At 38.3% G+C, this 27,907-nt stretch overlaps 1 protein-coding gene across 2 annotated transcripts in view; it reads left to right on the top strand.

Moving 5' to 3' along the window:
• Positions 1-27,907, top strand: part of NCOA7 (nuclear receptor coactivator 7) — a 161,422-nt gene that overhangs the window by 86,401 nt on the left and 47,114 nt on the right. Inside the window, exons 4-10 of one of the 2 annotated variants that reach the window (XM_012475709.2) lie at positions 8,992-9,071; positions 12,332-12,439; positions 15,213-15,326; positions 16,531-16,656; positions 19,561-19,745; positions 23,359-24,371; positions 25,032-25,200. In XM_012475709.2, coding sequence (XP_012331132.1) covers positions 8,992-9,071; positions 12,332-12,439; positions 15,213-15,326; positions 16,531-16,656; positions 19,561-19,745; positions 23,359-24,371; positions 25,032-25,200 — 1,795 coding nt within the window. Of the gene's footprint in view, positions 1-8,991; positions 9,072-12,331; positions 12,440-15,212; positions 15,327-16,530; positions 16,657-19,560; positions 19,746-23,325; positions 24,372-25,031; positions 25,201-27,907 lie in introns of both variants that reach the window. The other variant, XM_012475707.2, reaches the window with a different exon arrangement.

The raw sequence follows: 27,907 nt of genomic DNA, 5'->3' as shown, positions 1-27,907 counted from the left end.
TCTTCAAAGGCATATAACTTTATTTTTTGATATTCAGTCTTGAATCTGTCTGCATTGATTCAAGAGTAGTCCAAATTTTTCTCCAAATCTTAGCCATTATTCACTAGCTTCATTTAATTATAATTTTTAAAGTTCCTTGAGCCCTTACTATGCACATTGCAAAGTGCTTTTTCTGAATCATCTTATCAAATTCTTATGGTAACTCTTTGGAATCCAGTAGCATCCCCATTTTGTGCACTGGGAGACTGTCTTTAAGTTACTTCTTCAAGATTAGTAGTGAGCAGATGGTAGTCCAGGACTCTCATTCACGTTCTCTCTGATGCCAAAACCTTCCCTCCAATGTGAAATTACGTGATATTTATGCGGAAAACCAGCCTCTTCTCATTTATAATGGTGCTTTTATTTTCATGAAATCTCTGTTTTTTGGTGATGTCACTGCAGTGTTTAATTGCTGTGGCTTTATAGTCATGTATTTCAACATCGGTAGAGTGTTCTTACCCTCACTTCTCTTTGAAGAGTAGTTTTGAATAGTCTTACGTATATATGCTTCTAGATAAACATGGTTATCAATTTGGAAAGAGTTCCGTTGCCATAAAAAATTATTTTTTATTTAAATTGCATTTTAACATTAATTTTTAAAAAGTGAAATATTTATTTACAGATGAGATTTCCTACTTAGGAATATTATATCCATTTATACACTTCAGTTAAGCATTTTAATTTTTTTATATATCATATCATTGTCTTGTTATATTTATTCCTATATGTTTTATAGTTTGATACCACTGTACCTGGGACTTTTCCAATTACATTTCTGTTACAAGTATAAAAAAATTATTCTATCTGGCCACCTTAGTGAACAATTTTATGAATTTTTGACATTTTCAGGATAATATTGGTTCTTTAGGTAGACAATTATGTTATCTACTAATGACCAAATTTTCATTTATTTTAAGTATTTTAAACTTTTCATCTGTTGCTTTGACTAGAGATTTCAGAACAAAGTTGGGTGTAAACCACAAATGGATATTGATAATGTTTTACTTTTTAAAAAAAATTACTTTGCTTTTGGTTTCTGATATAAGAGCTCATCTCAGTTTACACAAGTGTACTTTAGGAGAGGCTAGAACAGTGCTTAATTTTTCAAGAGACATTGAGCGTGTGGGTACCTGTGCACTTTCGAGCACAGAGATTGCCTTGTGGTGCTGTGCAAGGTAGCCTCTGATGAATGGCAGGGATTCCCTCTTTATCCTGGAATTTCCATTACGTTTGTAATGTTACTGCTTTTACCTCCACTACAAGGCTTTTTTCTTTATGACCTGAAATACTTGTGGTTTAGCCGCACATTAGGTTCACCTCTACGTTGTAATTTAGTGGATACCACTGAATTGGTGGATACCATGCCCAGAAACCTTAAAAGCTTTGCTAGAATTGCTCTTAGGCACTTGCCTTTCCTAGCACAACTGGAACAAAAGAAAGGGGGTGGAGCTCATGCAGTGCCTGTGGGTATCTTTCCCTCTGCTCACCTGAAATTTTTCTTCTAGAAAGCTGGGGGTGGGGCCTCACCAGTGCTGTGTTTAGATAATAAGCCCACTACTGTAGACCTGGAATGACATCATGAAGTCATTCAGTTTTCATTTCTATGAAGAAATTCCTTTTCATATATACTCTTTAGTGTTGCATTGCTTTTTCAGAAGCATATTTCTAGTGAATATCAGAATAACTAAAAATTCATCATTAAAGAAGTTCACTCTAAGTTTTCTAACAGTTGGAATTTTTTGTTGTTCTTTTTAAAAATAGAATAATGGCTGTCTAATTCATCAAGTGCTTTTTTAGGATGTATCAAAATGATCAGATTTTTTTCTCCTTTAAACATTTTTTTTTTTTGAGATGGAGTCTTACTGTGTCACCCAGGCTGGAGTGCAGTGGCTCCATCTCAGCTCACTGCAGCCTCCGCCTTCCAGCTTCAAGCGATTCTCCTGTCTCAGCCTCGCGAGTAGCTGGAACTACAGGTGTGTGCCACCACACCTGGCTAATTTGTTTAATTTTAATTTTAATTTTTAGTAGAGACAGGGTTTCACCCTGTTGGCCAGGCTGGCCTTGAACCCCTAACCTTAGGTGATCTGCCTGCTTCAGCCTCCCAAAGAGCTGGGATTACAGGCGTGAGTCACCCCACCTGGCCCCTTTAAACAATTTATAAAGCTCTATTATATTAATATTCTATCACTCCTGTGTTTCTAGATGAAACCTTTTTATTCATAGTTTATAATTGTTTTAACATACTGCTCTATTCAAATTGCTATTTACTTGTGTTGACTAAATTATTATTAATAACAATAGCATTTGTTAAGCAGGTACTCTTTGCCAGGCTCTGAGATGAACACTGCATCAATCAGCTTAATTTTCTCAACATTTCATTTTATAGCTAAAGAAACCGATGCACACAGATTTCAGCTAACTTGCTTCACATCACACAGGTATGACGATGTGTCAGGGTTGCTAGTTAAACCCAGCTCATTTTGACCCCTAAACCAAATTGTGATCTGGAAGGTAGTTGATGACATAAATGAGATGGTACATGACTTGATTTTATAATTAATGTCATCAAACTGCTCCAGCAATCATAGCTAAACACATCAGTTTCCATTATAGGGACATGCTTGTCATTGGAAACAGGGTCTCCTGTTCATAAATCAGGGTACCCCTTTCTTTGAAAAATCTAGAGAGAGACAGACAATTTTTGCCTCTTTGAATTTCCCTCATTTGGATGTTATAGAAACTATCCTCCTCTTAAGCAGAGTCACTGATGGTCCTTTGCTGTCAGCCTCTTGAACCCCATTCACATGCTCTTATGATAGAAATAGATGGAGTGGGGGCGCAGTGGCTCACGCCTATAATCCCAGCATTTTGGGAGGCCAAGGTGGGTGGATCACGAGGTCAAGAGATCGAGACCATACTGGTAAACATGGTGAAACCCCATCTCTACTAAAAATACAAAAAAATTAGCTGGGTGTGGTGGCTCACGCCTGTAGTCCCAGCTACTCGGGAGGCTAAGGCAGGAGAATTGCTTGAACCCAGGAGGCGGAGGTTGCGGTGAGCTGAGATCACGCCATTGCACTCCAGCCTGGGTAACAAGAGCGAAACTCCGTCTCAAAAAAAAAAGAAATAGATGGAGGGGAGAGCTGGTTGTTCACAGGTGAGTAAAGAAAGAAGGGGCACATGGTAAGCTTAGACCCAGTGCAGAAGTGGAACTGATATAATTTAAAAACCTGGTAATTTTCCAAAGCTCTGTTTGTGCTTCTTCAGATACTTGTTATAACAGAAAAAAAGGCTACATACCATCTTTTCTTCCCTTCCTGTATTTATGTAGAAATTACGGAATCAAGATCCAGGGAATTTACAGATGTCTCTACAGTTTCTGTTTTTAATCCCAATAATGAATCATGTCCACTGTCCCGACTTTACCCAGTCCCCAGTGGCCTGTAATAGGAGCCAGATGCTCAGGTTTGAAGGACATTATGTATTGACTTGTTCTTGCTGTTTTTTCTCAGAACCAGCATATCTAGCCAGTTCTGCATTTCTTGACACCCTCCGCAATCTTCCTGCGACCGGCATACTCAATGTCCATATCTCACATCACTACTTCAACACTCAGAAATCCCTTATTTGAATCTCAATTTCTTTTTTTGTCTTTTCTCACAGATCTGTTCTTCATTTGTGGCGGGTAGACTGACCCCCTAAAGATGCCCATGTCCTATTTCCCCAAACCTGTTAGTTTACATGGCAAAGGTGAATCAAGGCTGTAGATGGAACTGAGATTGCTAATGAACTAACCTTAAGGAGACCTCCCAGGGCTATCAACATGCCCAGTGCAATCACAAGGGACCTTAACAGTGGAAGAGGGAGGCAGGAGAGAGAGCGTGAGACTGCTCATGCAGCATTACTGACTCTGTGGATAAAAGCAGGGCCTTGAGCCGAGACCCTGCTTCCAGGTCCCAAAGTAGCCCACTTCTAAGAGTAAGAAAAGGCAAGGGAACCAGTCCTCCCCTAATGCCTCCAGAGGAAAGTCATGAGACCCATGCCAGACTTCTAACCTATGGAACTGTAAAATAATGAATCTGTGTTTATGCTTTATTTTGAGCCACAAATGTGTAGTAATTTGTTATAGCAGCATTAGGAAACTGATTGATCATGCCATTCCCCTAACTCTTCCAACATCTCACTAGCTCTCAGCCGCTGCTCATCCAGCTCCAGCTGCCGTGCTCTATGCCTCATAACCACACAGGTGGCCATTTATTTGCTTACTTGTTATACGGCCTGTTACCCTGGTATTGAGACCCTACCCCAGAGTGTAATATTGTTTCTTAATGTTCACATTTTTGAAACCTCATTTTTGCCATAATAACTCTTCCACCTCTCAAATCTCTTACTCCCTCAGTCCTGTCTTCACTCCACTACATTTTATCAGATGACCTTACCCCTACTCTACCGATGATGTTGACAGCATCTGTCTTGAGCTCCCTTTACTTCTAAAACCTCTCTGTGAATTCCTGTCATCCATTTCCAGGTTTCCATCTCTGGGCCTCTGTGCAGCATTTGACAGTGTTAACACCACCTCCCTTTTTTCCATGGCCTCTGTGACATTGCATTCATTTTCCCATTCCTCTAATTGCTTTTCTCCCTTTTGTATCAGCCATATTTTTTTTACTCCTTAAATCTAAGCCTTCCTTAGCTTCTGTTCGAAAACTTCAGGCCTCCTGTTAAATTTATTCTCTTGATGTCATAGCCTCATCCAAGACTTCAGTATCACCACTATAAGGGATACAAGATGTGACATCTGGCTGTCATGCCTCCCTAGACCTCAGGCATACTACTAGGTAGCATCTTCTTTTTGCCCCAGTGCATGGAGAGAGCAGAGTCTTCTTTCTGTAAATTTGTATTGGGGATTGCATCAGATGCAGGAGCCTAGAGCCTTGCATTCTGGACACTCCATGCCCTTTTATGTTGTAAGGGAGGTGGCAAGGCTTAGGACAAGGCACCAAGCTCCACTTGGGTTGAGGTCAACATAGGTACCCCATTCTTCTTCCCCATTCTAGCTCCTACCTCCAGGATTTATGCAGAAAGAGATGGACCAGGCTGAAGGGCCTATGTTTTATTCCTCTAGGGTTTTTGTCAGTTTCGTTATAGTTGCTCCTTATTGGACTGGGGAAAACCTGCTCTGAAGTCTTTATTTCAGAGGTGGGCAGGTATGAGGTTGTTGCTTTGCTCTAAATGGCTTCTGAGGGACACTTGGCCAACTTTCCCCTTGGCAGTAGATACTTTTATGTCATTTGCCCCAGGTTCTTGTACACAAGGGGAGGGTCAGAATTTGGGTAGGTAGAAAGGTGTGTGAGGAGGCCTGAAGCTGGAAAGATCAGTGTCATTGGGAGACAGTAGTACCGTTTGGGATGGGCATGGATCCTTGCCTGAAACACTAGGGTTGGAGCACCATCCTAAAGCACAGTGGAGCGGCCCTGTCCCAGGGCAGCTCATGTCTTGTCCTAGATCTCACCAGGGCCAGAAGCCCCTCCAGAGCTTTGTGGACTATGTGCTGAAGAACCCGTCCTGGTAAGACACACAGAACTTCACTTACTGAGACACATAATTGACCATCTTTTCAACTCACTGCAAAACAGTTATTTCGGAAGCAGTATGAAACCTGACCTTGAGCTATAATGATATAAAGACAATTAAATTAGATCCTCTTTGCTTCTCTGTTGAACCAACTGTAAAACATAGTATTTGCCTTGTGGCTTTGCCAGGTGCATATGATTTGCCTGGTGTGGTGCTACATCAGTGAAAAGTGTTACTTCACAATCAAACTCATCAGGCTTATTAATGTGTACTGGAAGGTTTATTCAACTATATATACCAGGTATTATATTAAGATACAAAACAGGGCCAGATGCAGTGGCTCACCCTATAATCCCACCACTTTTGGGGGCCAAGGTGAGCAGATCGCTTGAGCCCAGGAATTTGAGAACAGCCTGAGCAAAATGGTGAAGACCCAGCTCTACAAAAAAAAAAAAGCAAAAATTAACCTGGTGTGGTGCCACAGCACCCCACCCTGGGTGACAGAACGAGTCCACGTCTCAAAAAAAAAAAAGGCACAAGATATTTAAGGATGGGTGTGTCATGGTCTTTATCTCCATGGTTTCAAAATCTTAGACTCTGAAGGAAATTTTTTTCTCCTTTAGTAATATTACAGACTTGACATTTTTCTAGTCTACCTACTTACGGCAATAGAAGGTAATTTAATTTTTGTACTAGTTCAGCTGCACATTTCAGTTTATTCTGAAAGACTCAGACAACATGCATTTTTCTTTTGTAGCTAGGCAATATGTAAACTCTCACCAGTTGGTGGCTTTCAGTCACACTCCCCATTGGGACCAGAGATAACTGTCTACAGCTTATGGAAGGGCCTTGGCCAGAAGCTGCCAGGTGTGGGAAGAAGGAAGCATATTGTTGGCTCTAGAAATAGGAAGCTACCTACAAAATGATATAAAGAGACTACTCTGAAAGCACAAAGACCTAAAGTGACAGCTGTTTATGATGACAGCAAAAGGGGCAGAAGTTTGCAACAAAGAAAATGGAGCTGAGATATTAAAAGGAATGAACAACACTTAACCGAATGCCAAAAGGAACCATGAGAAGAATTCGCCTAGGGTATTCATCTTCCATGTAAACCAAGCAAAAGCAAACAATTAAAATGTTTCAGATTCTTTAGAAGGAAAGAAAGACAAATACTGTTAATGTTTTATTGCTTACCTGCCAAGAACCACGAAAACCAGTTTTTACATTTGTCCTGCCATAAGATTTGTAAAATACGGTGGTTGGGTTTTTGAATCTCCTTATCTGGAGATCTAAAAGGATAGTCAGGAGTCCCATCTTCCTGAAGTAATTTAGATGTGGCCACCTGTAGGTAGGGAGGTCATTTTTCAGTCTAGAGGAATTTTCAGGACCTCTTTGGCTCCATGAATGGTTCTGATTTGAAGATATAGATGACAGAACAGGACTGTAATGGAAACGTCTGTTTAAGTTTATTTTTCTTGATTTTAATTTTTAAATAATAGAAAGGAAATATTTCAAAGTCAGATAAATCTTGTTTGAATTAACTATGTTCATGTTTCTATGTCACCCCTCAGTTTTCATCTACGACCCCCAAGTTTGTGATATAGATGAAATTATATCGTTGATACATTTCTCTCTCTCTCTCTCTCTCTCTCTCTCTCTCTCTGTGTGTGTGTGTGTGTGTGTGTGTGTGTGTGTGTGTATAGGTAGGACCTCAGGCATAGAGGGCTGAGTTAATCACCTTCTCAGTTCATGGTTTACCATTACTGGTCCAAGCTAGGCCTCTCGTCATTGATCATTCATTCCCTTTTATTCTAATTCTCCACTCCCATTTCTTCCCCTACTTTACACCATGCTATTGTCTTCAATGTGTATAAGTTTTTATTTTTATGTACCTTTGAAAATTATTTGTGTGTTTTTCTTTAGTGTCGATCTGTGATGTATGTTTAAAACAGATGGACACTAACATCCCATTCAGTTTTTCTTGATGTAAACCTGTTTACGTTTGTGGTGGATGTTTCTGGCTTGTTATTTCTAATTGCTGCCTGAAATCCCAGAGCTTCCCTACCATGCTTTATTTACCCTCCAGCTCTTCACTGCCATAGATAATACTGTGATGAACATCCTCCAGCAGGTCCCTTATGGTATACATAAAGTATATATCTCTTGGAAGAGGATGCTTATCTGTGAGTTAAATTGCTAGGTCATATGAGCTATATATACTTAACTCTCTGGGATGACTGAACAGTTTACATTTCTTGTAGTGGTTCGCATTTCTATCAACGTTGGAATTATACAGCTTTCTGATTTTACCCGGCTAATAGGTATAAAATGATACATTGTTTTCATTTGCATTTTTCTGATCACATGCTGGTTGGAGCATCTTTTCATTGTTAATTCAATTTTATATTCTTTTTGTCACATTTTTATCTATTGCAGTATAGTTCTGGAGTTTTTGATATCTGAATTAACATATAGAGATATATTTAACTCTAACAATTTTTGACCTATAAAAACAGCAAAATCTGACCAGGTGCGGTAGCTGACACCTATAATCCCAGAACTTCAGGAGGCCAAGGTGGGTGGATCACCTGAGGTCAGGAGTTAGAGACCAGCCTGGCCACCATGGTGAAACCCCATCTCTACTAAAAATACAAAAATTAGCAGGCTATGGTGGCACATGCTTGTAATCCCAGCTACTCGGGAGGCTGAGGCAGAAGAATCGCTTGAACCTGGGAGACAGAGGTTGCAGCATGCCAGGATCACGCTACTGCACTCCAGCCTGGATGACAGAGCGAGACTCTGTCAGGAAAAAAAAAAAAAAAAAAAGCAAAATCCATGGTCCAACTTAATGTTGTTGGACATATTGTTCATTGTTCTTTTTGTTTTCATTGTTTTAAATAGTATTGTGGTGACCATATGCTGATATATAGCCTTTTTCTTCTTTCACATTTGTCACTAGGATAAATTCCTAAGAGAAGGATTACTGAGTCAGAGAATGAAACTTTTTATGGCTGTTGTTACATATTGCCAAATTACTTTCTGAAAACACTGTACTCATTTACATTAGGCATCATTTATATGGTGACTCAACTAGTTTTACTCTAACTTCATAATCATTATACGTTATCATTTAAACCATTAGTAGCTAAATATTACCTGATTGTTTTTATTTGTATTATTTAATTATAGTTAATATTCATCATTTATTCAGGTCTTCATTTATGAATAGTGTGCTTCTATGAGTGTGATCTATTTGTACCCTTAGTCCATTTTCCTACTACTGTCTTTTGTCAGTTGACTTGAGAGTGAGTTTTTGTATTTGGTAGTTTTACCTTGTCTTCAATCCCTGGAAATGAAATTATTCATTTACATCTTCAGATGACAATCAAAACAAAACACATGATAAAAAAGAGAAGAAGATGGTGGTTCAGAAGCCGAATGGGACCATGGAATACACTGTAAGTATAACCAAGATGGTATAAATGTTTGTTAATAGCACCAGATTTAGATAATGCTTTTCCCTGACACATCCTGCTCCTTGGCTGCGTTTCTCTTGTGTACTCATTAAATAATGAAGCTTCTTATGACCAGTTTTAGGACATTTCTTTTTCCTCCATATTTTCTCCCCAGTGAATCTGAAATAAACCAGTGCCTTGAGAATGTGAGGGTGATCTGGCTGCAACATCCGTCACCTGGTTGATCACCAGCATTGCTAGGCTGACCTGGCTGACTAGGCAGGTATCCCCTTCTTCCCTCACCACTCCATGTGCATCCCTCTGGAGCTTGGATGAAGAGGATGGCCTTCCCCAATAGAGGAAGACTGTTCTTTGGTCAAGGGTATTCTAATGTCTGTGTTGCCCTGTTAGAACCCCCAAACAAACTGATGACTTGAATTATCTTTGATCTAACAGTGACTACCACTTTTAGGTCACCAACCCAGACATCCTTTCTAAGTTCCAAAGCTATGTACTCATTGCCTACTCAGCATATCCACCTACTTCTCCATGCTTGGTCCTCTTTCAAGAAACAATGGCTCCATCATTCCTACATTTATGCAGGCTGGAACTTGATTCTTGACATCTCCATCCCCTTGCTCTCCATGTTCATTACAATCTTCTGAGATTATCCAGCCAGTCTAAGCCAGATCCCTTTTTTAACATTCTCATAGAATCATGTTGCTTTACATAATTTAACATTATTGATTCATTAGTTTGTTGTTATTTTAATCTCTATCTCATGCTTTAATTTATACATTCGTGAGGAAAGACTAGACCTCTCTTTGTTCACCATTGTATTCCTGGTGACTGGCAGGGTATAGGTCTCCATATTGTTGAGCAATAGGTGAACAGTGCTAGGTGTGTGTTCATTACTACATCTCTGCACTGTGTGCCATGTGCTTATCTCTGTCACTGCATCATGAGTTCCTGGAGGCCAGGAGTTGTATCTTATGTATCTTAGGCTTGGCACAAAGTGGGCACTCAGTTGTAGATGTATTTTAATTCACTGTTAAATAGCGCTCTTGAGGAGTGTTCTCTTTGACTTCTAAGAAGTAATTAAGTGCTATTGCTGTTGCCCGGTGTATTTTCCTAATGTGTGCTTATTTTATAGTCATTATTTGTAAGCAATGCCAGACCCTGTATAAAACAGGCAGAAGGATGTAATTCTTTGCTGGTGTTTCTTTTGGAATGGTAAATCTTATGCAAGCCTCTGCAGAGTCACATTGAAGGTCTCTGGCACAGGCTTTCATGCTCAGTGCTCTGTGAACATCTCTAGGCATCTTTCTAAAGTTTATAAGCACAGTCATTTTCAGAAAGTATTTGGGATGATTATATTTTATATTACCATTATCTGAAATATACTATTGATTTTCATAACACCTAGAATAGTGCCTTACCCCAAAATAGGCACTTGAGAAGTGTTGGACTCAATTATTTATTAATAATAATAATATTACTTATAAAGCCATAATCTTTACTATCTGTATGCATTTGTCTAGCACCTTTATTCACATGCCCCTCCAAAGAATTGAGAGGTGCTTTTGCCAGGAGTTACTTCCTTATATACTGAACAGTGAAGTGACAATAAAAAAAGAACAATCAACCTCCAAATTAATTAAATACAAACAAGTGATCAAATCAGTAATGCAGGTAGGCCTACCTCTTTGTTTTATGTTATAGAGATTAGTTTTATTTGGCAAGTTATTTTTGTGCTTGTCATTGGAAATAAAAGGTAACTCAATTTTGTGTTTAGAGAACCTGCTAGCACTTATCAGATTGCTTTTATTACTCCTGAACTGTGGATGATCAAAGATTCTGGTTTAGTTTCAGTCATTTAATGATACCAACATTCCTCTTAGGGTCTGTGCGCTAATTCTATATATATGTCTTATCTTTAATGACTACCAATTGTTAAAGTTTTTCTCCCTCTCTGAACCCCCATACAGAGTGTGTTTTACATGTTTACTCATAAAAGTATGAATATATTATATAAATATATAATACAATATTAAAAATATTTTTGTTTTTAGTAGAGATGGTTTTGCCTAGGGTAGAAGTAGTGGCATATGTTGTTTACTTCAGTGATTTAAAAAATGATACATACTACATATAATATATTCTTTTTCTAGAAAGGCTTTGAGGCTGTTTCAATGTAATCTGTAACCATAACCTTTGATTAGTCTGAGACAGTTCATTTAGTAGGTGGACCTTTGATACTGAAGGCAGTGATGGGTTTAATTCTCCTTCTACATCTCTACCCTTTCACCAATCCACATCTTCCTCCAGCCTCCTCACCTTGCCACATAATTCAAGGCTCATCTAGTGGAACCAGTTCTGCTTACAAAGAACTTACACCAGTCTTGACCCAGAGCTATCAATGGGAACTTCTCAGTGACTTTCATCAGAGTGTCCTCCCACTAGCAAGTCTATCTGGCAACTGTGGTCAAGGAGTTTGTCCTGCGATGTTGACATGACATCAGGGAGCCAACTTTTTTTCTGGGAAAAGCTGTTTTCCTATGAAGTTTCTCATCTTCTCACTGTCCTCTATTTCTGTTCCTCTATTATAGAAGGAAAGAAAAGTGTACACCTGGGACATATGTTCCAAGTTTTATAGATTTAGAGAATAACACTAATTTGGCCATAAAAAATTGTGGTTTTAATGATCATGAACAATTATTGGTAGCGGATCTGAATTTCTTTTTGATTTCCTTGCTTTCACAGTATTCATTCATCTTTTTGTGTACCCTCCATGTATCAAGCAGTGTGCTGAGCCCAGGAGAAAACATTTTGCCACCTTTGCCATACAAATCAGCAGTTTATAGTGTAGGAAAATATCACGCAAATAGACAGAATATCACAAGAGAGAAACTGGCCCCATTTCCCCTGACTGTAAGGACTGTGTGTATATTGAATTTCTTTTCTTGTTTTATTCTTTATTATAGTTCATGGACCTTTACTTCATACACCTAAGTTGCATCAAAGTAAAATTAGAAATCTATTAGTTGATAGTGAATTTTGAAAATGAGGATGCCCAGAAATAAATTGCACTTAAGACTTTGCATTAAAATGAGTTTAAGAATTGACAGTGTATCTTCTCTTTCTTATAGTCTATCTTGATGAAACTATTAATCATTTATTCATATTGCAGATAAATTAATAGTATCTATCAAAATTAAGTTTTTTGCTTTATTTATTGACTCTTATTTGTTTGATTATTCTAGGCTGGAAGCCAGGACACCCTAAACTCCATAGCACTGAAATTTAACATCACTCCCAATAAATTGGTGGAACTGAATAAACTTTTCACACATACTATTGTTCCAGGCCAGGTAATTATACTCTTAATGGATATAGCTCTAGAAAATCTGCATTTATCTTTTATTGCCATTTTCAGTGCCTCACTGTTGTTTGTCAGGGGATTATCGTAAGTGATAATGTGCTTTGGTTCAATATTTTCTCTCCTTTATTTTTGTTTATTTATTTTTTGAGACAGGGTCTCACTCTGTTGCCCAGGCTGGAGTGCAGTGACACCATCATGGCTTACTGCAGCCTCAATCCCCTGGGCTCAAGGAATCCTCCTGCCTCAGCCTCCCAAGTAGCTGGGATTACGGACATGAGCCACTGTATCCAGCTCAACTTTATGATCTTTTCATATTCACAAGATACCTTGGCTACACATGCTTAAAATCTTTTTTCTAGGCTAACATGACAGCATTTCTGTATGGCTAAGAACTTTTAAGACCTCAAATCCTCATTTGCCTATGTGTTGGAGCAAACACAAAATTATTTTCTGAAGGCAGTAGGAAACTTTTACCCCTGCCTGTGATCCAGTCTCACTTCCATGTTGAGGTAGCACATGTTCTGGCTGCTGCTCACCTCCCTCTACAGTGCAGTCAACTGTTTAAGCACAGGAATTACTCCTTAGATTCGACATTTGGAATGTTCAGACAATTGAATCGCAATCTATGTTACCTAATACTTTTAAGAGTTCATATGCAAAAAAAAAAATTAATATTGGTGGAGAATTGCTTGGGAAAAAATGCCATCCCTTCATTATTGTAGTTTAGCTGTATAAGATAAATAAGAGCTGTATACCAAGACCACAAAATTTTAGTCCTTTGTAAATTGCTTTTCACGGAACTCTAAACTTTGGCATTTGCCATTGAGCCATATTGAAGATGTTAGAGCAATCCTCCAAAACTGGTTCTTGTGTTTGTTGTTACTGCATCATAGAGGACAAATAGTTCAGTCTAGGATCTTCCTTTGTATGAGATTCCATAGGAGAGTACTTGTACTTCTGAGAAACTGGCTCATTTTTATCTTATAGAAATTGAATTCTGCTAACTAATGATATTGTCTCTTTGCATTAATTATATGGAAACTCAGAGTCAGATTTATGGCCCACTTCTTAATGAGTGGTTAGTAGTTTTGGAGCACATATTTTTGGTAGTAATCAGTCTTCATCTTACATCCCTTGACTTATTTTCACTTTTATTTTAATGTGTTTTTTATTGTTGTCTCAAATATTTTCTGGATTGAAGTGAGGTTTAAATAACTTCAAACAGAAATATGACTGGAAAGATAGGAGACAGTGAATAACAATATTTATCAGTGATCAGTTGTTATATGATTAGCTCTGAATTGTTTTATAACATTAAAGGTTGTCTTTTCAAGATTATATTTGGCTGGGCGCGGTGGCTCATGCCCATAATCCCAGCACTTTGGAGGCCGAGACAGGTGGATCACTTGAGGTCAGGAGTTCAAGACCACCTGACCAACATGGTGAAATCTCATCTCTATTAAAAATGCAAAAATTAGCCAGACTTGGTGGCGGGCACTTGTAATCCCAGCTACTTGGGAGGCTGAGGCAGGAGGATCTCTTGAATGTGGGAGGTGGAGGTTGCAGTGAGCTGAAATTGCGCCACTGCACTCCAACCTGGGCAATAAGAGTGAAACTCCATCTCAAAAACAAACAAAAGATTATATTTGCTACATGCCACAATGTAGCATGTCTCATTAAAAGAGTGTTGAATGATAGGATTGTAGTAATGTTTTCAGAACCAGAATATTTTGCAGAAGGTTGCTATTCTGTATAATTCTGAGGGGTGTTTTTAGTTTTACATAACCCAGACACTGATGGAAAAGAAAATATTGGGATCATTGTATTGGTATTAACTTATATAGTTTATGATATAAGGACCATACTACTTTAGAACCCAGAGCCTGCTTGGAGTTAGCAAGCTGAGTTTGTTCCATTTCTACCTGGCACAGATATTAAGTTTAAAAGCCATGCTTCTCTCTCCTCATTTCCCTTATACTATTAGCCCCCTACCGTGGAGGGCTCTCCCCTGTCTCCTATCCAATCTCTACTTATTCTTCAAGGCTTCAGTTGGACCCACTTGCTTCTCTTGGCTTTCCCAGAATACTTACTCACCCACCTTGCTCTCCCTTTCTTTTTCTTTTTCACTTTTCTTTCCTCCCCTCCCTTCCCCTCTTCTTTTCTTTTCCCTCCCTTCCTCCCTCCCTTCCTAACTTCCTTCCTTCTTTCTCTCTTTGCTTTGAGATGGAGTCTCCCTCTGCTGCCCAGACTGCAGTGCAGTGCCACAGTCTTGGCTCACTGCAACCTCTGCCTCCTGGGTTCAAGTGATTCTCCTGCCTCAGCCTCCCCGAGTAGCTGGGACTACAGGCATGCGCGACCATGTCCAGCTAATTTTTTTTTGTATTTTTAGTAGAGACGAGGTTTCACCATGTTGGCCAGACTGGTCTCACTATTGACCTCAGGTGATCTGCCTGCCTCGGCCTTCCAAAGTGTTGGGATTACAGGCGTGAGCCACTGCTCCTGGCCTTGCTTTCCCTTTCTTTTTGAGTTCTTGCAATGTTTACAGGCATGTTTTGTACCCTTTGTACTACATGTATTCATATGCTGAGTATCATTTTGTGGATTAGTCTAAAACACCATAAGTTGCTCATGAGTTCCTTGAAAGCAACCTAGGTCGTAATCATGCACTGAACAAGATACTGTACACAGAAAACTTCTCTAAACACTCACTAGTGGTTTGCCTGGTTCCTGGTACTCACCCATCTCTTCTCTCCCATTCTCAGGTCCTTTTTGTGCCAGATGCCAACTCTCCTTCCAGTACCTTAAGGCTGTCATCATCCAGTCCTGGTGCTACTGTCTCTCCTTCATCATCAGATGCAGAGTATGATAAACTGCCTGTATGTATATTATGCAGTGAAGTTCATTTTTATTAAAGAGATTTTTTGTGAGTTGTAGAACTCAGCATGTTATTTTTCACAACATTACATCTGAAATTCTCCCTAGATGGTTGAGATTAGGTAATTGGAAAATGCATCCTCTCCAAGGAAAATTTATTCACATTTAAGGTTTCAAATGCAAAAATGGTCAAACACGGTGGCTCACACCTGTAGTCCCAGCACTCTGAGAGGCTGAGGCAGCAGGATTGCCTTAACCCCGGGAGTTTGAGACTAGCCTGGGCAATATAGTGACACAAAATATTTTAAAAATTAGCCAGACATGGTAGCTCACACCTGTAGTCCTGGCTACTCAGGAGGCTAAGGTAGGAGGATCACTTGAGCCTGGGAAGTTGAGGCTATGGTGAGCCATGATTATACCACTGCACTCTAGCCTGGGTGACAGAGTGAAACCCTGTCTCAAAAAAAAAAAGGTAAAAATGCATGCCTTTTGTAAAAGTATTAAGTTAAATTCCCAATGACATGGATACTTTATTTGTATTCTTCCTTTATTTAAAAAAAAAAAGAAATTGAATCGTGAGTTTAATAAGAATTTTTCCATTTAGGTTTCTTTCCTCCCTCCCTCCCTCCCTCCCCCCTTCCTTTTTTTGTTGAGACAGAGTCTCGCTCTGTCACCCAGGCTGGAGTGCAATGGCACAATCTTGGCTCACTGCAACCTCTGCCTCCCGGGTTCAAGCAATTCTCCTGCCTCAACCTCCCAAGTAGCTGGGATTACAAGCGTCTGCCACTACACCTGGCTAATTTTTGTATTTTTAGTAGAGATAGGGTTTCACTATGTTAGTCAGGCTGGTCTCAAACTCTTGACCTCAGGTGATCCACCCACCTCAGCCTCCCAAAGTGCTGGGATTACAGGTGTGAGCCACCATGCCTGGCCCATTTAGGTTAGTTTCTAAAGACATTTCATGAGCAAGTTTTATGGGTTCATACATGTGTCTTTGCTTTTTTTTAAAAAAAAAAAACTTAGTTTGATTTAGATACCTGTTATTATATTTGTGATATTTTTGAAGGACAAAGGACGTTTGCCTTATTAATGTTCTACTTAAATAAAAATAGTATACTTGCAGGGAATTTATGTGGCTTGATTTATACACATAATTTGTTTGAAAAAGTGCTTTTATTTGATTTTGAAATTTTTTGCTTTTACAAGGATGCTGACTTAGCACGAAAGGCCTTAAAACCCATTGAAAGAGTGTTATCATCTACTTCTGAAGAAGATGAGCCAGGTGTGGTGAAATTTTTAAAAATGAATTGTCGATACTTCACCGATGGAAAGGTATATGGCAATGTAATTTGTTTCCTTTCCTTGAAATCTATAAAAAACTAAACAAGGTTATAAATTACTGAAACAGATGTTACATTAAAAGATCTTACCCAAAGTATCTATTTTAGATTTGACAAGAATTCATTAGTGTTTCTCTTTTGGATGCCTGCATTTTACTTATTGAGGGAAATGTGACCACTGAGTGGAAACGTGATTCTTTGTGACCTTGGATTTATTGTTTTATCTTTTAGTTTGGGCCTATGAATTGTTAGGGAGACAGTGTAGTATACATATAACAGCATACGCTAGAGTCAGATTCGCTGAATTTAAGTTCCAACCCTACCACCCACTAACTCTGAGACCGGGAGCAAGGTATTTACATGTCTGAAGCTTCCATTTTTCTCATGCATAAAATAGGAACAATAAAAAATTTTAACTAATAGAGTACGGTAAGGAAAAGTGATAATTTACATAAAGAATTTAGCACCTAATCTGGAAAATAGTAAGCCCTCAACCTGTGTTTGCTGTTGATGACATCAGTATTAACATCTGCTGTATCCTGTTTTTAGTGTTTTAGTTGTTGGTTGATTGCTTTGTGTGTCTTTTTGTGTTTTTGTTTTCACAAAGAACAAATTCAACTTTTTTTTTTTTTTTTTTTTTTGAGACGGAGTTTCGCTCTTGTTACCCAGGCTGGAGTGCAATGGCGCCATCTGGGCTCATCGCAACCTCCGCCTCCTGGGTTCAGGCAATTCTCCTACCTCAGCCTCCTAAGTAGCTGGGACTACAGGCGTGCGCCACCATGCCCGGCTAATTTTTTGTATTTTTAGTAGAGACGGGGTTTCACCTCGTTGACCAGGATGGTCTCGATCTCTTGACCTCGTGATCCACCCGCCCTGGCCTCCCAAAGTGCTGGGATTACAGGCGTGAGCCACCACGCCCGGCCCCAAATCCAACTTTTAGTGAGCCTCTGGAGAAGGGACTATCTTGATAACCAGTGAATTCCTATGGTCATAGCAGACTTCTTGTTAGTTTTAGATAATAGGAAAAATGTGTTATTGATGTACACTTACAACTTTTGCAGAAAGAATAAATAATGCTTGACATAAAAACTTTTTTAAAAAACAGCTTTATTGAGATGTGATTCACGTAACATACAGTTCACTCAATTAGAGTGTAAAATCCAGTGATTACATAGTTGTGCAACCAACACCACAATCCATTTTAAAACATCTTTATCACCCAAAAAAGAAACTCCATAACCATTAGTAGTTATTTCCCATTTCACACTCCCCACCCTATCTTTTCCCATTCCCTGCCACTCCCATTTCCATGAGGCAATCTCTTACCTACTTTGAGTCTTTCTGTATTTGCCTATTCTGGATATTTTATTATTCCTCCTATCTAACTGTAAGTAAATGTCCTTTGACCAACATCTGTCTCCCCATCCTTCTCTTTCCCCTAACCACCCACGCCTATTTTTTTTTTTTTTTTGAGATGGAGTTTCACTTTTGTCACCGAGGCTGGAGTGCAATGGCAAGATCTCTGCTCACTGCAGCCTCTGCCTCCCGGGTTCAAGTTATTCTCCTCTCTCAGCCTCCTAAGTAGCTGGGACTACAGGCATGTGCCACCACACTGAGCTAATTTTATATTTTTAGTTGAGACAGGGTTTCACCATTTTGGCCAGGCTAGTCTTGGACTCCCGACCTCAGGTGATCTACCTGCCTTGCCTCCCAAAGTGCTGGGATTACAGGTGTGAGCCACCGCACCCGGCTCATCCATACCTCTTGGTCATTAACATTCTACTCTCTACTTATATGAGATCAGGTTTTTTTAGATTTCATATATGAGTGAGATCATGCAGTATTTATCTTTGTGTGTTTGGCTTATGTCATTTAACATAATGTTCTCCAGGTTCATCCATGTTGTCACAAATGACAGGATTTCAATCTCTTTTATGGCTGAATAATGTGTGTATATATAGCACATTTTCTTTATTCATCTATTGATGGTTGCTTAGGTTGTTTTCATATCTTGGCTATTGTGAATAGTGCTGCAAATAAACATGCAAGTGCAGGTATCTCTTTGAAATATGATTTCATTTTCTTTGGATATATTTCCAGTAATGGGATTGCTGGATCTACAAAATTATTTACTAAGATAATCACTAGACTTATTAAAAGTACCAAAATAAATTATTTGTCTGAAGGAAGTTATCTGTATCCTGCTGTTCAACATAGATAATATCCCTGTGGCCATTAAGATCTGTTTTATAATTTGAGCAAGCTTCAGACTTTAAAGTCTTCACCAAGCTACAACTTTTTGCTTTTAATCTCCGTAGTTCAGCTATATGCACTCTGGCTACAAAAGTTTCATATTCCTATTTATGTTCACTGTTTTTTGGATGTGGGCTTTCTAAATATTTTAAAGAAAAATACTGGGACTATTCTTTGGCACTATGACTCTGAAACAGCTGTTCCCTTAGCACAGAACCGTGCACTTGTTAGACATAGGGTGAAGATTTGCAGAGTGAATTGTAAAGCCCTGTATTCTCAATCCGGAAGGCACTCAGACTGCCCATCCCATTTTGCAGACAGAGAAACTAGAAAATCTAGGAAGTCTGAGGTATGTATGTGAGAACTGGGATCACTCCAGAACTGTGCTGTTGCAGCAGCTGTGCTAGAACCAGGCTCGGTCGGTTGCCTTAGTGAGCCACATCCGTTTTCTCTGCCTCACCACCCAGCATTGCATTTCTTCAGCCTGTTTTTCTGGTCCTCACGGAGGGGATGTGATTGTCACATAGGATACTGTAGTTCACAAAGTCCATGGAATGGCAGTGTGAGTTAATTAAAGCTTCTGTGGTAGTTGCTGAAAGCATTTCTGCCTGAAGTGATTCTGTCCTGTTGCTTTCTCCTGCAGGGTGTGGTTGGCGGTGTCATGATTGTCACTCCTAACAACATCATGTTTGACCCTCATAAGTCCGATCCTCTGGTTATTGAAAATGGGTGTGAGGAGTATGGCCTCATATGCCCCATGGAAGAGGTTGTTTCCATTGCACTCTACAACGACATTTCTCACATGAAGATCAAAGATGCCTTGCCATCGTAAGACATTTCTTTGTTTACCAGGATGAAAGGGGTGTTGAGAGAATTAAATGTAGCTTAAAAATGAGAGCATTTGCATGATTGAGGGATTGTGTAGAAGGGATTTTGAAGGTGAAAGATTTGTGCACTGAAGACAATGAGAAAAATGAGAAGAAATGAAAAGAATAAAGTCAATGATGGGAAAAGCTGAACATGTAAAGATTAAAGGAGAAAAAGAAGCCGGCATGTAAAAATAGTATTTGTTTGGCTTATTTTTCTAAAAAGCAGTGCATGTCCTTAATGAAATTGTGAAGAAATGGCATTTCTCTGAAAGAAGTTTATCCAATTACCAATAAGAGAATAATGTTTTCTTCTGGGTTTCATTAAGGAGCGTTATGTTTGTCTTTATTTAACTTCTAGGAAAGGCAGTCTCCCTGCCTCTTGTCCTCCCTTAGTCGTGCTTGGAGAGAGGTTTGGGTGGGCAGTGTAGTAGTAGCCACCTTCGCATGCTGTGAAGAGGGAGTAATACCAGTTTACTTTTTCTCTCAGATATAAATGAACATAACTTCACTCCTGATAACTTTTGCCTTATCATGCTGGATTTATTGTAAAAAAGAAAGGGAAGCTCCTCAGGAAAAAAAGAGTTAAGAAAGAGCTCAGAGAATCAGTTAACTTATATAGATAATCTGATTTTTACTGTCCTTTTGCTCTAGTGTGTCTGTTTCTCTATAAAAACCAGCAGTAAAAATCTTTAAAAACCTTCAGTGATGGGAAGGTACAGGCAAAGCAGTAGGTCCTAACAGTACAAAGGGAAACTAGCCCTTGGGGCTCATATGAAAAAAAAGGAAGGTTACCAGGGAGCTCACCCAGACACAAAATCTCTGGGGGTTTATGCCAGGAGATTCCCCTGGACTCCTACAGCCATTAGAATCTGATCCACTCAGCCCTTCTCCAATCCCAAGCCACTGAAGAGCATGGACACTAAAGTAGTTTCCAACTTTTGCTGCCAGAAGTATCTAAATGGGTGGCCAAACAAGTAGGGGCATGCCTTACTGAAATATGGCTCCCAATGAAGTAATACCATTGCACATCTTCAGCCTAGGATATTATGTATTCTCTTTAATGATAGAACGTACATCTTTATATAAAAATTAATCTCAATGTGAGATTATGTTTAATGATCTAGATTACAAGGGATAACACCGTGATTACAGGAAAAGAGCAGAGTTAAGAATCGGCTCTTAATTTGCTGAAATTATTTCAGGATTGCACATTGATTCCTGCCTTCGATGCAGGTATATAAAGGATGTCTAGTCTAATGAACAAGAATGTGTGAGAATCAGTGTGAAATGAACTTTGTATTGTCTTCAGAATTTCACAAATTGTTTAAAAGTTAAAAATTACTTAAAACGTCATTATTACCAAAAGTTTAATGATAAAACAATAAGTGCAAATTATCCAGTGGCAATGTGCAATAGTTTTTAAAAGTGGATAGGGTAAAACCCCTACATCCTCACCTTCATGGTGGGGGGGGTGTTAGAGAGAGAGAGAGAGAGAGAGAGAGAGAGAGAGAGTGTAGGACATTTTATAACTCCAGCTGTCACAGCAAGTAGGAAGGGAACAACTGAAAGGATCGTTGATCATCATTAGGTACCTGGTTAAGTCTAGAAAACATTAATTAACAAAATAGCTAGTTGGCACCATTATGTTCTTTGCTGCAAAGTGCTTGGCAGCTGCACTGCAAAAAAAGCAGATGTTGACATTAATCTCAAATAGAGAATTGGCAGTTTGGATTCAGAGAAAGAAGAAAGGGGTAGACAAGGTAATCTAGAAAGCTAATTAGAGTGCAGTTGAAGGTATTTGTATGGGGGTCGAGCTAGGTGGAGAAGGGGCTTGGATGTTCAGGGAAGAAAGTTTTGCTTATTAATCAAGTGTGTGGAAAATTGGGTTTCTTTGTTGCAGGACTTCATGCAGCCTTTAATATGCCAAATTAAGTGTTGAATTCCAATAGGGAGATGATGCTACATTTCTAGGATGAAAGCATTTTTAACATCTCCTGGGATGCTAGTTTTGGGTAGAACATTTTGTGTATGCAAGTTCCTGCAGAACAGAGATTCTGTCACAATTATATTTCAGACTATAGCACTTAGGGGCTCAATGAATGCTTATTAAATTGAAATGAATTATAAATTATGATTGCTTTTTAAAGCATTTATTGGAGCCAAACAATTATGTAGTCTTTTATTTTCTGTTGGAAAAAGCATGAACCTTTCATGCAGATGATTCATAAAATCACTTTGGAGAGACAGTCCTTTGAATCTTCAGAACTGCCTGGTACTTTGTTGCTTTATTGTCATAACCATTTATTTCAAAACCAAAATAGCAGAAAAGGTTTATCTGAAGATGATCTCCTTTTTAGAAAATATTATTATTTCTGAAATTGAAGTGTTATTCTTTAAAAGGGTTTTTATATCTCTGCATTTCAACCCAGTAATGGCACTACCAATAGTAGTGGTAAGTGGATGGGTTTACTTACTCAAGATATTTCCAAGCGTATCTTTTTCTTACACATATTTTAAATTATTACTATTTTTATTTATTTCCAACTTTTATTTAAAGTTCAGGGGTACATGTGAAGGATGTGCAGGTTTGTTACATAGGCATGTGCTGCACTCTAGTCATATTTTTTAAAGTATATTTCTTGATCATTTATTTTACACTTGGGAGCACATGTTTAATTGATATTTTTATGTAATTTCAATCTGGGTAGTAAAGCATCTGTTATTAAGGAAAAATAATTGATTGCATCCTAGGACAATATGTTTTAGCTGATAAACGAGCTGCACCATTGCTATAAAGTAAAGCAATATTATTATAAAATGAAAGAAATGTTTACTTAAGAAATGTAAGTATTATACATAAGAGCTTCTTTGGTAAGATTTACTTTTCTATACATTGTTAAATTATAAAATGGAGCAACTGCCATATACCCACAATAATAGTGGAAGCATCCTCTTGCATCTCCTTTGGGAGTAGAGGGCTATCGGTGATTAGAAGCATCAGATCCTAAGCCATGAAACCCAGAATCAGAGTTCAAGGTCAGTAAATTTATACGAAGCAATTGAGTAGCTACTAAGTCAATGAGCCTTTCAAAATTAATGTAGTTGATTTCTATACTATTTTATAAAAAGGAAAAGTTGCATATTTAAGGAATTTTAGACATTAGTACTAAAATATTTCCTCCCCTTTATCCTTTCCTTCATGAAAGTCAGAAACATTATTTCATATTTAGAGTTCTTATGGGTGGCATCTTCATGTTCATGTATAACTTCCAAATCCATCACGTGCTTCCAGTAGGACATCCATCTCTCATGGTTCATTCTTTCGCCATTTCCTTTAGTTGACTTATGTTTCATTTTGAAATCAATTTCTTGATTTTATTTTTTTTTATTCTGAAATCATTTAAACATAGATTTAAGTTGTGGCATATTTATGTGTTGATTTTTGGTTGGGTTTCTGTTTTGTTTTTTGCCTTTCCTCCATTTTGTTTTTGGTTTTATTTTTAACATTCCATGTGCACCCACCATTTCTCCCCCAACAGTGACCTACCTCAGGATCTTTGTCCTCTGTACAGGCCTGGAGAATGGGAAGACCTGGCATCAGAAAAGGATATCAACCCATTCAGTAAGTTCAAATCTATCAACAAGGAAAAACGACAGCAGAATGGAGAGAGAAGCATGACTTTGGATTCCAGACCAACAGGATCTTTGGAGAAGTCCACAGAACATACACCTACAAAGCCCTCAGGTGGCTCTGTTTCAGAGAAATTAAAGAAACTAGAATCCTCTAGGGAGACATCCAGTGGTTCTCCCATAGTGACTAAGTTCAGCAAGGAGCCTTCCGACACTTCTGCTGCATTTCAATCTACAGCCAAAGAAAACTCCTTTCTAGGGGAAGATGAGGACTTTGTTGACTTGGAAGAACTTTCTTCTCAGACTGATGGTGGAATGGACAAAAAAGACACCTTGAAGGAGTGCCTTTCTCTTGACCCAGAGGAACGAAAGAAGGCTGAGTCACAAATTAACAATTCTGCCATGGAAATGCAGGTGCAGTCAGCCCTACACTTTTTGGGAACAGAGAATGATGTTGAACTGAAGGGAGCACTAGATTTAGAAACCTGTGAGAAGCAAGATATAATGCCAGAAGTGGACAAGCAGTCTGGTTCACCAGAAAGCCAAGTAGAAAACACACTGAACATACATGAAGATCTAGATAAAGTTAAACTCATTGAATATTACCTAAATAAAAACAAAGAAGGGTCACAGGTATCTGAAAATGTGCAGATAACAGAATTAAGTGATGGAAAAAGTATTGAACCAGGAGGAATAGACATTACCCTTAGTAGTTCTCTTTCTCAGGCAGATGATCTCCTAACTGAGGGCAATAAAGAGCCAGATAAGACCTGGGTGAAAGAGAGAGAGCCCCTCCTGGTAAAACTAAACTCTTCTACAGAAGAAAATGTGATTAAAGAGGCTCTAGACTCCTCTTTGAAATCTACTCTGGACAACAGCTGTCAAGGTGCACAAATGGATAATAAATCTGAAGTTCAGTTGTGGCTGTTAAAGAGAATTCAGGTACCCATTGAAGGTAAGCTGTTTTTCTTTAATGCCTTTATATTCTGTTGAATGATTGTGTTTCTAAAATTTGCACATGTAATACCCAAGTTAGTACAGTTATTTGAAAACAATGTGTTTTCTCAACGGAGTTTATCTTTGCTGATAAAAATAATAATTGGGGAGAACATTTACAAGATATAATATCTATTTTGGAACTTGAACTATGACAGATCTCTAGATACCTACTTCAAAAGTAGTATACTTTTAATCTTTCAAGTTATTTTTCTTTTTTACCATTATTTTCTAAATCTAGAGGAGTTTAAACTGTTTTTGAAGATATCTCAATTCTAAACTGAATTGCATTATGTTATAATTGGGTTCTCAGTAGCATTCATTAATATATATTCCTGTGAATTGTCCCAATTCTCCATTATTAGCTATTCTGTTGGTTTTTATACTTATTTTCAGTATGTAGCAACTCATGGGATGTAACTCAGCCTGAAACAGCCAAGGCTTTGTCTTTTTGTGCTAAAGAAGACTTGAAAAATGTATTAGTCCTGATATTATGTAGTTTTAGTATGTTTCTGCAATGTTTTAACCAAAAGAGAATCACTATTCATTTTAAGTTGAAAAGTTCTGCTATTACAAATATTGTCAGTATTGAGGAAGAGTTGTTTCATGTGTGATTCAGATATACTTCCTTCAAAAGAAGAAAAAAGCAAGACCCCACCCATGTTCCTGTGCATCAAAGTGGGAAAACCAATGAGAAAATCCTTTGCCACTCACACTGCAGCCATGGTCCAGCAGTACGGCAAACGAAGAAAGCAGCCAGAGTACTGGTTTGCTGTTCCCCGGGAGAGGTGAGTATGGGCTACAATGGAAAGTCTGTGGGTTTGTTAGATTTGGATTGCATTTTGAGATTCTTTGTCTTAAAATACTTAATTTTCTTCTTGAATAAGAGCTTTCTCTGAATTGTAGATTTTAGAATTCTAGAAGGAATTAATTAATTTATTTATTTGAGCTAGAGTTTCACTCTTGTTTCCCAGGCTGGAGTGCAATGGTGTGATCTCTGCTCATCACAACCTCCACTTCCCAGGTTCAAGTGATTCTCGTGCCTCAGCCTCCCAAGTTAGTGGGCGTTACTGGCATGCACCACCATGCCCGTTATTTTTAGTAGAGGCGGAGTTTCTCCATGTTGATCAGGCTAGTCTTGAACTCCCAACCTCAGGTGATCCACCTGACTTGGCCTCCCAAAGGATATTATTTAAAGTGGATTTCTGCTAAAGGGTGGTTTTAATGTAACAAATATGGAGTTATCGTAGATACTATGTCCTGAACTGCTTTCATAACTTTCTACCCAGTTGATTTTTAAATGAAAGAAGAATTTGATATTCTCAAGTACCTGTAATTAGAAGTGGTCTTCCACTGAGGATAAAGGAATACCATGGAGCAGATCCAAACACCTCTTAAGTGCAATAAAGAGGCAGGATTATAATTTTTCAAGTGCTTACAATTCTAGGGAATGAAAGATTTGTTGGCCTTATGGAGGAAATATCTGTAGCTCAGCAGCATAAGAAATGTGATACCCTGGATAGGTTCAAGGGGCTGTATACCCCTAGAAAAAAATTATATTTTTAAATCATCAAAGAAGATATCTTATTGGTTATGTGGTGGTCTAGCATAGGAGGGATAGTGGCATAGAAATTCCTCAACAGTGTATCACTGAGGATATCTTTATAATAATAATTAGGGAATATTCTTTTTGGAAAACAATTAAATGCTTTTCTTTTATATATGTGGTAGAATAAAAATGTCTTTATAAAGTCCTTGCAATTCATTTTCAACACTATCACAACCATGCATCTTCATTTAGGCAGACCTTTTGGCTAAACATACCTGCCAAGAGCAAATACACTCAGCGAGCTTCCTAGCATGAATCCTCAGTAAACAAAGTTAAATTCTCAGCACGGGTGTACCTTCTGGCTGATTATTACCTAGAATGATAATTCTCATCAGGAGAGTTGTCTTATTTTAATAAATTATACTTTAAGGTGAAAAATAATAGGCTTTTTGTTAATGAATTTGCTAATAGCTTTTCCCTGTCTTAGACACAAACCCACGTTAACACAGACATTAAACATAACTTGTTTTGCATTAATGTAATATACTCCTTCACCTGTGCCTTCAACCCCCACAGTATCTCCTGGAAACTTTAGGGATATTGAGGAGAATGGGGAGAAAATGTGTGTCTTTTGTTATTATTTTTAAATATTCAATAGAAGCAGTGTAGATTTCTGAAGCTCTGTTAAAATTGGAGTCCTAGAATTAGAATTTCACAGCTGAATAATACCCAAGAGATTTAGGCCCATTCTTGTATTTCTAGGTGAGGAAAACAAAGCGCTGAAACTTTCAGTCACATTGTGGGTTGTGTAGACTTGCATCATCTATCAGAAAAAATTACCTATCATATATATCACTTTTTCTCTGGGAAAATGTATTGTTTATAATATAAGAAAATTGTGTTTTTTTCAATTGTGTTGTCTTTAGTGGGACTATCTGCACCAAGGACTCTTGTAGAATAATTGAAGCAATCCCACACGAAATTATTTTACTGTTGGTTTTAAACCCAGAAAAAAACTTTAATGCTAAAATAGTTCCTCTCTTTGACTTCTTATACCACTTCAAGTGGTTTTTGTGAGCTTTTAAAAGTAGGTCACTTGTGGGATTCTATTATATTGTATTGTATAGTGTCCATTACTTGTTTATCTCTGGGTAGCAAATAACCTGAAATGCTTAGTTTTCTTTCTTGAACTAATTATGACTCAACCAAAGATTTTCTTGGAGGCATTGTATTATACCATGTTAATGTCAATAGATTTTTTGTGTAGATGTTAGGAAATTTTTTTGTGGCAATTACTGCTTCATGTATTTCCATGTCTACATTTTAGTTTAAGTTTGGGGGAAGATGAATCAGTCCCGTGGTTAATTCTCATCCAGACCTCCATAATATGAAGTGTTTATTTTTGTTTCTAATTCATGGAAATCTTCAAGATTTAAAGCTCAACAGAAGTCCTTAAGTGGGAGCTAAGAAATGGCATGCATAGCTTTTGTCACTTCAGTTATAATTTCTGGATTCCCTCGCTACAGCAAACTGAATGTTTCTACTTGCCTTTCTGTTTAATGGATCCATGCATCCATTGGAGTTTCAGTTGCAGAGTGAAGCCACCCTAGGAGTGGATTACAGTGTCCTTTTCATAGACCTTATAGATGTGACAACTTGTTCTGTTTAGGCAGGTCTCTTTGACTTATCCACTACTTTGAAGCTCCTTGTCACAGGAAAATTAAATTTTGATGGTGAACTTCACAAATGTATGTTTCGTTATTTCTCTCTATTGTTCCTAATACTTTTTAAAACTGCTTACCTTTTCCTTTATTGTTATTACTACTAAAAAGTTAACGACCAAATCTCTCCTTCTTGGTTTACAATGTACTCTGTGGCTTTCCCAACTCCATCATTGAATGAATAATCTACCATGTAAGACCACAGAGAGGGCAGGGCAGGTAGGG

The sequence above is a fragment of the Aotus nancymaae genome, unplaced genomic scaffold (genome assembly GCF_030222135.1).
Source record: "Aotus nancymaae isolate 86718 unplaced genomic scaffold, 86718_ANA_hifiasm-v0.15.2.pri h1tg000040l, whole genome shotgun sequence".
In the NCBI taxonomy this organism is placed as follows: domain Eukaryota; kingdom Metazoa; phylum Chordata; class Mammalia; order Primates; family Aotidae; genus Aotus; species Aotus nancymaae.
Note: the sequence above shows the minus strand (reverse complement) of the source record. Positions and strands in the feature narration are given on the sequence as shown.